Source organism: Anastrepha ludens, chromosome 2, assembly GCF_028408465.1.
Source record: "Anastrepha ludens isolate Willacy chromosome 2, idAnaLude1.1, whole genome shotgun sequence".
Classification (NCBI taxonomy): domain Eukaryota; kingdom Metazoa; phylum Arthropoda; class Insecta; order Diptera; family Tephritidae; genus Anastrepha; species Anastrepha ludens.
The window spans coordinates 104,029,972-104,040,813 of record NC_071498.1 but is presented as its reverse complement, the minus strand read 5'-3'; the positions used below and the strand labels follow the sequence as shown (position 1 = coordinate 104,040,813).

Sequence of the window (10,842 nt, the reverse complement as noted above, 5' to 3'; positions counted from 1 at the left end):
AATTCCATCCATGCTTTCCACGCATGCATCTTTTTAGGTCTGGAAGCAGATGGAGCCAAATACGGTTGATGCTCCAACAATTCGAACTTTACTTCATGGATTTTAGCCATTGTCAAAATGCTCTTGTGCCACGATGCATTGTTCTGATAAAAAAAAACTCTTCTTTTGCAAACTGTTTTTTTTTTATTAACGACTTTTTTCCCTCTGCTGTTACAAGAGGCTACAATACGAGTAATATTCAGAATTCAGTGCTTTACCAGTTTCATGATTTTCCAATACGAGATCCTGTATTTTTCTATGTTTTCTGGGGTTGCTGCTGTTTTTGGACGTCCTTGTCGTGAATCGTCTTCAAGACTCGTACGACCACGTTTAAATTCAGCAACCCATCTTTCTTCTGTACTAATTGATGGCAGAAAGTCCTCATACACTTTCAACATTTTTTCTTAAATTTCCTTTGCCTTTAAACCTTCCAAATATAAAAAATTCAATACTGCACGATACTCGATTTTTCCCATTGTTTCATCTTGTAAACAAAGAATGAATTGACAGATAGAATATTTTGAAAAGATGACATGTGTAAGCTCAAGATGAATAATTAAGTATTTAGCGTGGTCCGTTGGGGGCATCTGACAGTTGTTAATATGCATTGGGGGGCAAGTATCCTTGCAGAGCGGAAAAGTAAATTTGCCCTAAGGCTATCGAGGTTTTCTTTAAGCTGATTAAATGCAGTAGAAGCGAGTCTATTTCTAGTCATTACTACAAAGTCATCTGCATATGTGCTTACTGTTAAAAGAGGTGGGTAGTAAAAAGTGTAAAAAGTATTGGCCCCACGACATTTCCCTGCGGTTCACCTGCTTTAACTTGAGAGAGATTGGTAGTTTCTTCATTTATTTTAACTCGAGAATATATACTTTGTAAGTATGATTTTAGTAGCATAAAAAAATTATGAGAACGATTAAGTTTTAGTTTGTACAGCGGCCTCTTCTGTCATACCTTGTCAAATGCTTGGTTTTTGTCTAGGAAGATGACAACACAGTATTCTCTATTTTCGAATGCTTTTCTGGCGAAATTTTATACAGAATCGCTCTGCTCAGTGCTAGAATGATGCTTATTGATTCTAAATCGATGGATACGACTTTTTTGAGTAATTATAGGTTTGAGCCATTTTATTAAGTGTTTTTCAAAGGTGTCTTGATACTTTTCCACAAATGAATGGACATACAGTTGTATGCCGCCTCCGAACGGCACATGGTTTTTTATTAGGAGCATTTCATGGCAGAAATGCTCTTGGAGATTTGGCATTACTTCTATTAGGAAACAATGTTTCTATCAGTCGGTGTTTCATGCCCGTGCTTTCGAGCCTGTGCTCTGCCGAATGATAGTCACGCACGAACCCATTCGGCTGCAGGGAATGAAATGCCAATTATTTAACAAAAAAAGATACAACTCGTATTGATTGAATATTACATAGAAGGCATAGAAATAAACTAATAGTCCGGGAGCCAGGGGTCGATTAGGAACTGCGTTTGTTTATACCGTTAAATTCTTGTCTATACTTGTGATTTAGCTTTCATGAATAACGAAAGTGAACGTCAGCTGGCGCACCCGCGGTGGGTGTGATTGTGGGAGGGTACGAAACGTATCGAAAAAAAATGTCTACCAACTCACTTTATACCGGCTGAAATTTGTTTCATGTATTGTTGACATTTAGTAGAATAAAAAAATATAGTCAGCTGCGCGGTAGATGGGGGAAAATACGTCAGCTGAACAGGCAAACTGTAAAATAAATAATAAAAAGTAATACTACTTTATGCCGATTGAATTTTTTTTACATAATTTTGGACAGATATGAAAATATAATAATGATGGTCAGCTGCATTTATAGCGGTAGGAAGACCGTCAGCCGAAGCAAGAATGTATCATTGCGTTCAGCTGACGTATTTTCCCCCCTCTACGGCGCAGCTGACTATAAGTGAATGAGTTACAGAGCTGAAAAGTATTAGATGATGATATTCAAAATAATCTCTTTCGGATCCATTGAACTCGGCCGGTATGCAAAGGGTTACATTTATGGTTAAATTGAAATCATCGGTTACCAAATCTTATATAAATGTTGATAGTTTTTTTTAATCTGCTGAGTTGACGAGGTTTACGTGATTTGCGCAGCATTTAAGCGTCTAGATGAATACCCCTAATAGATATAATATTTGGTTATCAACTCACGTGTGTTCATTAAAAAACAATATGTATATAGACTACGACTACGTAACATCTTAGAATATTTAGTGGCCACCGTAGTGGAGTGGATTTGCGCTCAGTAGTTTTGGTGCAAAGGCAATAATACAATCTAATTTTTTACTAGCGTTAATTGGGAGTCTTTCCCATCACGACTAAAGAAATATAACAATTGCAAATTAAAGAATCGCGTGTCTTACAAAAAATTGCTAAAAAGACACTGGGAGAAAAATTACTGGCCGTGCTCCTGTATTCTCTGGCGCTTGTACGATATTTTAGACTCGTGTGATGTTTTCGATTCGTAAGAAAACAAGAACATGAACCAAGGACTTTTTGAGAAGACAATGTATATGTTACACAATTTTCTAGTACTTTCAGTGTAACAATGCAAAAATGCGTAGAAATTACATCTAACATAACAAAAACGAACACTGCTCAAATAGTAGCTTTGGGAGTAATACATGATGGAAAGAATAATGAGATGGCGCCTATCGTGGTACCGTTACTTTGTTCGCAGCAAGTTTGACAATGAATGACGTCGTATTAGCACCAGTATGGCCAGATTACCATTTTCGTAACTTGATTTAGAATTTTTTTGTTATTTAGTCTCGGATCTTTATGCTGTAATGATTATAATTTTGTACATAAAATATAAAAATATACATTCTTTTAAAGTTAGTTCAATAATTCACTTAGTTTTATTAAGCTTTACTTTTTTTAACATCTGGTCGCATTGTCCGCGATTGCGATTATTGTTGTTGTTCTTCTTCTTTCTCAAATCTCTCTCTCGATATTGCAGGGTTGACTAGCTTTGGATATAAAAACGCACTAAAATGCCCGTTTTGAGAAAATGAAATACCAAATTTGTGTTGAATTACTTAAAGAACTTTGTATGCATGACAAATTGTCTTTAAAATGTGGGTTTTTTTAAATAAATGTGTTATGGTTACATGAAATTTAATTTAGGAGTTTTTTTGTTAAGGGAACGACTTTTTTGCTATATTTGAGGATATGTAACAAAATAAGGTACTCTTTATGTTAAAATGTTGTTATGGTTATTTCAGTATTTATTGGTATTTTATTGCTTGTTTTTATTATGAATACACCTCTTCATGCCCTATGTTCCACTAAGGATTGAGGACCGGAAGAAACGATTACGCCTCTATGGCTTTAGTTCGCATCTAGTAAATTCGAACGCTTTTTAAAATGTGTAGAAAAATGTTCAATGTTAAGAAGAGTTGAGAGAAGAAGATTTAATATATTTGCATAATCTTAAAAGGATGAAAAAATTAAGTTTTAACTTTGAAAATATCAAATTTTATAAGAACCAACAAAATGTCAATAGGACTATGATCATCTCAGAGTGGCCTTATTTAGCCCTTTTGTGTATAATTATACACATTTAACTTACAATTTTGGTAGCTTCAAATTAAAAAAGAAACAAACGGCAAACTCAAACATTTTCGCATTTGGGTATAGAAAAGCACTAAATTTATTGCGAAGAGCAAAGGATTGGCAACAATGTACCACTCAGCTAATGCAACGTCACGCACTCTCTGGTGGGCGCAATCTTGTTTCTATCATTCTTGAGAGTAATAGCAGAGCAACAGAAGCGACAGCAGTAGCGGTAGCTAGAGTACACAATAACAATTTCGCAAGCAGCGTTCCGGCCGATTCCAAGATCTTTACTAACACTCCAAGTACAGAGAGCGTCTAACACTTATTTTGACTATTGCAAAACAGATGATCTCCTGTTGCACTACTCAACGTATTTTGCCTTTTTATATTAAGAATTTATAGTTATCTTTTAACTTTGAAAAATTACCATTTTCCTTAAGCGCTTTTATTCTTTTTTAAACGCTTTGTGTCATTTTAACACCCTAACATAGCTCATGGTAATTATTTTTTTTTTTTTTTTTTTCAAACTAAGTTAACAAATTTTTTTAACAACGAAATATTTTTTTCATGTTTACCGCTGGAAGTATTATGCTAGTTTTTTATTTTTATTTCTTCTCGATTGGTGCAATAACGGTTTTCCGTTGTGGTTTCTTTCTCGTGCTAACCGGGACCAATTGGAAGCTAAGTAGTATTGAAGCTATTCTCCATCTGATTTTTCTAACGCAGAATACGCCTTTCCCTTCCTCTGCTACCACCAGCTGGTACCGCGTCGAGTACTTTCAGAGCCAGAGATCACACAGCTCATTCTTCCATCACCTGCGCTACTCGCTCTAACGTGCAAAGGGCGAAAAATCTTACGCAGAATCTTTCTCTCAAACATTCCAAGTGACGCCTCATCGGCTGTTATCATCGGCCAAGGTTCTGCGTTAGGACGTGCATGATAAGAGACTTATGAACTTTAGATTTGTTCGTCAAACTCTACTACTCAATTACATATTTCGTTCATAGTAGCATTTGTTGGCAAGATAGATTCTGCGCTGGATTTCAGGGCTGAAATTATTATCCTTGTTTTAATCCTGGTTAAGTTTTGAAATTTATATTTGTTTATTTAAGAAATGGAATGTGTATGATCGCTTAAAATTCGAAACCGTATAGGCATAATAGAAGAAAAAGGATGCTGATTACTGAATACATGGAATCTCTTACAACTTCAAAATCATAACTGTCGACAGGGACGTGGGTGCCGACACGCAACTGCGCCGGGTGCATGTTTGATGGCAGGTGGTCAACTTGCCCTCTTTCATTACCAGACCAATTCGCTTTGCTTCTTTATGCAGCTTAGAATAAGCGGAAATAACAGCGCCGTTATTAAGGCCGACCTCGACGGCCTCAGTCATTAAGTTTCGCGCCGCCCACAATCTGTTTTGGCATCGTGCTTCATTTATTTGTACTTACGTTTAATTATTATCAATGCATATAACGGTTGATGGTTGCAGTTTCTGCTATCTCGACTGCACTATCACGGCAAATGGCGGAGTAGATGAAGATGTCAACTGCAGGCTGAACAAAACAATCGCGGCGTTCGTGCGATTGCATACAGTATGGGCGGGTTCGCAAATCTCTGGGACTCAGCTTAGCAAGTGGCGAAGGATAGGTTGCACGCTTAGAAAACTACCAGATAGTATCACGAGAATGCCACTGGAGTGGAACCCGCAAGGGGGCAGAAGTCGCGGTCGACCAAAGAATACTTGGAGAAGGTCGATGCCTCGCGAGCTGGCACATGCTGACATCACATGAGATGGCACACAAACAATAGCCCGATGGAAGAGTCTTGTCGAGGCTCTATGCTCCCGAGCGGTGTGAATAAGAAATAACTTATTATCAGTGAAAATATTATTAAAATTATTAATATACTTAAATGCTATATCTACCAGATTTTCTGTACTACTTCACAAATCATCAATAGTAATAATAATGGAAAGTTTCGTTCCCAATTATTTCCGATTATTTTCATCTGTAACGAAAATACTCACTTTTTGCTAAAATTCGAGTTAAAAGAACATTTTCAGATTTGTTTTGACCGCAAATGTTGATTGATCCACAAAGGCGTTAACTTAACCTCATAGAAGTATAGTATACTTACTTACATACTTATGTGGCGCTACAAACGTGTGTCTTTTTAAGGTACGTGGCGTAGACTCGCCTCGCTAGAGCGTCTTCATTCATACGGGTGACATGGTCAAGCCATCGTATCCACTTTATTTTCATACGCTTAACTTTATTCATGTCCCTATATAGCTCATATATGATACCTAACTGTACCATCGTGCACGATACTTCTCACCAACGCAGAGGGCACCAAAGATCTTACTTAGAATTTTTCTCTCAAAGGCTTCTAAAACTTTCTTATCTGTTATTGACATCGTCCATGTATAGAATGATCAGCGTTTTGTAGAGTGCTAGTTTGGTCCTTTGAGAGAGCGAAGTACACATTCTGTCAAAAAAGTACCGGGATTTGGTCAATAAAACACAAAATATTTATTCATTTATTTTGCCGTCTTAAAAGTGGGCCGTTTCCGAATGAATTAGTAAACTTATGCCACTGAGGATTCCAATAATTTTAGGGAACAAATTTTTCAAACTCATTTTCTGAAATTAACTTCGGTTCTTGCCGCGAACTTGTTTTTATACAAAATTAATCCGATTATTGGAAAATATATAATTTTAACAACAACGTTTGTCATTTGTGAACTTGGCAGTTGCAGTATCAAGCAGATAATAATGGAGCAATGAAGTAAACGTCAAAATAAAGATTTCCATCAACCAAAGTAATAAAACAGGTGCCTCAATTCAAATTTTGGTAAGAGAAAAAGTGTTTTTGCATGTTTTTCTTATATTTTTTTTTTTGTAAATTAACTTTTTTAAAGACATTTGCTACCTGAAAAGTTGGGCAAGATCATATTTTTATTTACCGTTGTATTCGTTTATCTTTTTGAACTTTAAAATAAAAGGATTTGGAGAAAAAAAATTTATTATTTTCTCGGTAAGTGGTTCTAGTGATCGATAACTCGTAATGTATCGATCAAACAGTTTAACGTTTATACTCGTTGTTAAGGTGACATTTCACACTAAAAAATTTCTTTTCGGTTTTTGTTTGTTCCATTCAGTTGTGAGTTACAGGGTGCTATAATGGAAGTCAACAAAGGGAAAATTCGGTGCATTTTACAACTTTTCTTTAATAAGGGCGGAAAATGCAAGACAGGTCGCTGAAATTGTGAATGGCGTTTATGGTGTCTATACTGTAAGAGCTAATTATGCGCAATTATGGTTTCGTCGATTCCGTTCAGGCATTTTTGATGTTAAAGAAATAATCGAAGTTAACCGGTATGTTAGTAGTCGTAGCATCGCCCATATCGACAATAAAACAATTTTAAATCATTTGCGCAAAATGTTTACGCAGAAATAATGGATTTATTTTTCCCCAAACTAATATTTTAAATGATCAATACTCAGGAACATTCATGACAGAATGTAGATTTATTTATATATGCCCTAATGTACACCGACACATACATACATATGTACATACACAACAACTTGCTCCCTCATTAGTTAAGTTGACTGTGTAAATTATGCACATTTTGTGATACCGCTTTTAGTTTTTTACCGCTCGATAGACTGTAAGTAACTGAAAGTAGAGGAGAGGTCAAAGGAATCCACTGGTAAATATCACATATTTCCAATGTTAATATGGAATATAAATATTTGAAAATCTTCCATACAGAATTTATAAATATCAAATCGAGATGGATCTCTATTATATCCTCGAATCGCCGCACTGCCGTTCCGTAATAATGGTCGCTAAAGCGTTGGAGATTGAACTCAATCGAAAGTTGATGAACTTGAAGAAGAAAGAGCACTATTCACCTGAATTCTTGAAAATCAACCCTCAGCATACTATTCCCACTTTAGTGGACGATGGTTTCGTAATCTGGGAAGCGCGTGTTATTCTCATTTATTTGGCTGAGAAGTATGACAAAAATGATAAGTTATACCCAAAATGCCCACAAAAGAGGGCAGCGATCAACCAGAAACTTTTCTTCGATCTGAACATGTATTCCTTGTTTGCTGATTACTATTATCCTATTGTTAGAGATAAGAAGGCACCTGAGCCCGACCGCTTGGCAAAATTTAAAACTCGATTGGAATTTTTGGATCTTTTTCTGAAGGGGCAAACCTATGCTGCTAATAATACTTTGTCTATAGCCGATTTCTCGTTGCTTGCTAGCATCTCGACCTTCGATGCGGTCGGCATTGGTTTGGGTAAATATCCTCATCTACTTAAATGGTACAATCATTGCAAAAGAACTCTGCCCGGTGCAGAAGAAAATAAAGAAGGTTGTGAGTTGTTTAAGAAATATTGGTAAAATTGTTCCAGTGCTTGTTACTAAATAGTTATGGAAATGTTTTAATTTCCTAAAACCTCGAATTATATGTAACTTAATAAAAGTGTGTAATGCATGTAAATGTTATTTAAAGGAAATATATTTATATTTAGCATAAAAGCACTTTCTTAATTAACTCATAGTTCTAAAGTACGTCTATATGTACATGGGTGTTTATTTTTTTACGTAAGGGATTGTTGATATGTATGCATTTGTTTGCTTGCATCTTAACGTCATTAGGTGTAGAGTTATTTTCCCCAGACAGGTAGAAAATACTGAAAATAAAATTAATAAACTCCTTTCAAGGATTGTTCTGTCAGTTTGTGTATGACCTCCATTCGGGTTCACGAAGCTCACGGTATATATGAAACATCAATATTAGGCCGGGTCGATTTGTGGGGAGGCAAAAAAATCGCCCAGTGCTCTGTGAAAATCATATTCTAGGGATCAAAATAAGAAACTTTGCCCAAGGAACCATACCTCTAAAACGAATTCTGATGTCCCCCAATTTGGGTCGAACTTTTTAGTTTCTTTTCTATAACTCACTTAAATTAATTTTTTCATTTACATATGTTCTGACTAAATAAATTTCTTAAGAGAAAAAATAGATATTATTATAAATAAATAATAAATATTATTATAAATAAATAGAAATAAAGAAAAAACATAGCCATTTAGCTTGTTTTTTCATGTAAAGGCCATAAATGGTGATAGTTTTAAATTGGGGGGCATCAGAATTCGTTTTAGAGGTATGGTTCCTTCGGCAAAGTTTCTTATTTTGATCACTAGAATACGATTTTCAAAGAGCAATGAGCGATTTTTAAATCGACCCGCCCTAATCAATATATAGAAAGAGCTTTTCCAATCGAAAATATGCAGGCAATATGAAGAAGCATGGCATGAGTTTTTCAAAGGTGACATAAAACTATAGGCCTCTGTGTTTGTAGAAAAAGGAAAATATCAAGACGCACACCACAAATTGGAAGAGCATTCCAGCCAAACAATTTAACGGAAGATGCAGAAAGCGCTGGCTTTTAAAAACCGAAAATTTTTTAAAACTAATTAGAAGTTTTCATATCAAAAACGTTTCTTCACATATCTTCGAATTGAGTATTGTACACAATAACAAAATCTGAACGCGAAAAGAACAAATTTATGGGTACATAAAAGCGGTACATTTATCGCAGAAGCAAATTTGCTGTTGTATTATAGGGGGTTTCGTGAAGATTAACCCTTAATTGGTCCGGTACTCCATTAGTAACATAACTGGTCCGGCGTAGTCTGTGAGACGAGTACGTTTTGAAGCTCAAGAATAAAACACAACATAAAGTTATTATTATTTTTTAATAAACATCGATATTATGAACACAAATGAACTACATTTAGTAAAAATACATGCAATTGGGGCAAAGTCTAACAAATTATAAACACAAGAAGAAATAATGTACCCCATCTACAAAAAAAATGCTTATTCTTTCCGAAAATCATAAAAAAGTGAGAACAAGCTAGTTAACTATTTTTTTTTTTTAAGAATTCATTTGTAAATCATTATATAACCATAAAACTCATAAAGATATGGAAAGTTGAAGGTGGTTTTGTATCCAGCAAGGCCCAAAGTTCACAAGTTTGAGATACAGTTTTTGCAGATTGGATCTGTGCACCCTAAGCAGACTGGATTCTTGCAATAAACGCATAGGTATTTGGTCATCCTGCGTTTGTTGCTAGAATATATATGGCAAATCTTACGTTTTTGGAGAATAAGATTTGTTTCATCATTAGTTGGTTGTTCTTCTGGAACTCTAAGTATTCTTCTAATCATGGTTCGTATTTCACGTGTTATATTCATCATTGTTATGCGCCGTTTCATATGATCTTCCACCAATTGCATAGCTAGCTGTTTTCCAAAAACATTTTTTTCTTTTATTATTGGATTGTTTTTGTAACACTGATGAAGAATTTACCACAGAAATATCCAAGACACGGAAAAAGATTGTCAATGGCCACCTTCGACTATGACGACTGGATTTACTTTTTGAACACTTTTCGTCAATGGAATCAAATCCTCCTTTATTTTCATTATAAAAGGTGATTATTTCTGGTTTATTAGTTACTTGGTCAGTGTATTTTCTGTCGTGCATGGAAGATATCAGATACTGGGATGATGTGATATTCTGCGATAAGACTGAAGTCATGTTGTGTTTCAACGATGGACCAAATATCGGGTGGAGGCAGCCGTTAAAAGCACTGGAAAGGCGGATGTTATACCGACACTGAAATATTGCAAACTTCAAGTCATGGTGTGGGGATGCATATCCAGCAAAGGAATGGGTGATTTTTATACAGAATATAAGATGAATATTTGAATATTCTGCACTGCTATGAGACAAATAGTGCAACAAAATTTGGTTACATAATGCTCAGAATGATAATAATGTGGCTGCTTTTTATATTATAATACTATTATTATTTTACGTTATTTGAAGAGAAGCACCAGCGACTGGGGCTTCTTTTTAATCTCAGTAAAGTATTGGATATTAATAAAACCATTTTTCTATTAAGGAAACCATTTTTCTAATAGCGGTCGCCCCTCGGCAAGCAATGGCAAACCTCCGACTGTATTTCTGTCATGAAAAAGCTCCTCATAAAAATATCTGCCGTTCGGAGTCGGCTTGAAACTGTAGGTCCCTCCATTTGTCGAACAACATCAAGACGCACGCCACAAATGGGAGAGGGAGCTCGGCCAAACACCCAAAAAGGGTGTACG

The 10,842-nt window shown here is 35.6% G+C and overlaps 2 protein-coding genes across 2 annotated transcripts; one reads left to right on the top strand and one right to left on the bottom strand.

The window, feature by feature from the left end:
- The first annotated feature begins 7,246 nt into the window (after nt 1–7,246).
- On the top strand, nt 7,247–8,198 carry LOC128854985 (glutathione S-transferase 2-like). The gene is made up of 2 exons (XM_054089521.1): nt 7,247–7,355; nt 7,418–8,198. The coding sequence occupies exon 2, from the start codon at nt 7,440–7,442 to the stop codon at nt 8,058–8,060; it is 621 nt and encodes a 206-aa protein (XP_053945496.1). The 5' UTR covers nt 7,247–7,355; nt 7,418–7,439; the 3' UTR covers nt 8,061–8,198.
- A 782-nt stretch (nt 8,199–8,980) lies between these two features.
- Nucleotides 8,981–10,480, bottom strand: LOC128854987 (uncharacterized). The gene is made up of 2 exons (XM_054089522.1): nt 10,040–10,480; nt 8,981–9,972 (listed from the first exon to the last, which is right to left on the bottom strand). The coding sequence occupies exons 1-2, from the start codon at nt 10,268–10,270 to the stop codon at nt 9,697–9,699; spliced, it is 507 nt and encodes a 168-aa protein (XP_053945497.1). The 5' UTR covers nt 10,271–10,480; the 3' UTR covers nt 8,981–9,696.
- Nucleotides 10,481–10,842: the final 362 nt, after the last annotated feature.

What these genes read in the sequence shown, in the direction of transcription:
- LOC128854985 (XM_054089521.1), top strand. Translation starts at nt 7,440, where the DNA reads ATGGATCTCTATTATATCCTCGAATCGCCGCACTGCCGTTCCGTAATA.
- LOC128854987 (XM_054089522.1), bottom strand. Translation starts at nt 10,270, where the DNA reads ATGACTTCAGTCTTATCGCAGAATATCACATCATCCCAGTATCTGATA. An exon ending in GTGTCTTGGATATTTCTGTG is followed by an intron (nt 9,973 to 10,039) that starts GTAAATTCTTCA and finishes TTTGGAAAACAG; the next exon opens with CTAGCTATGCAATTGGTGGA.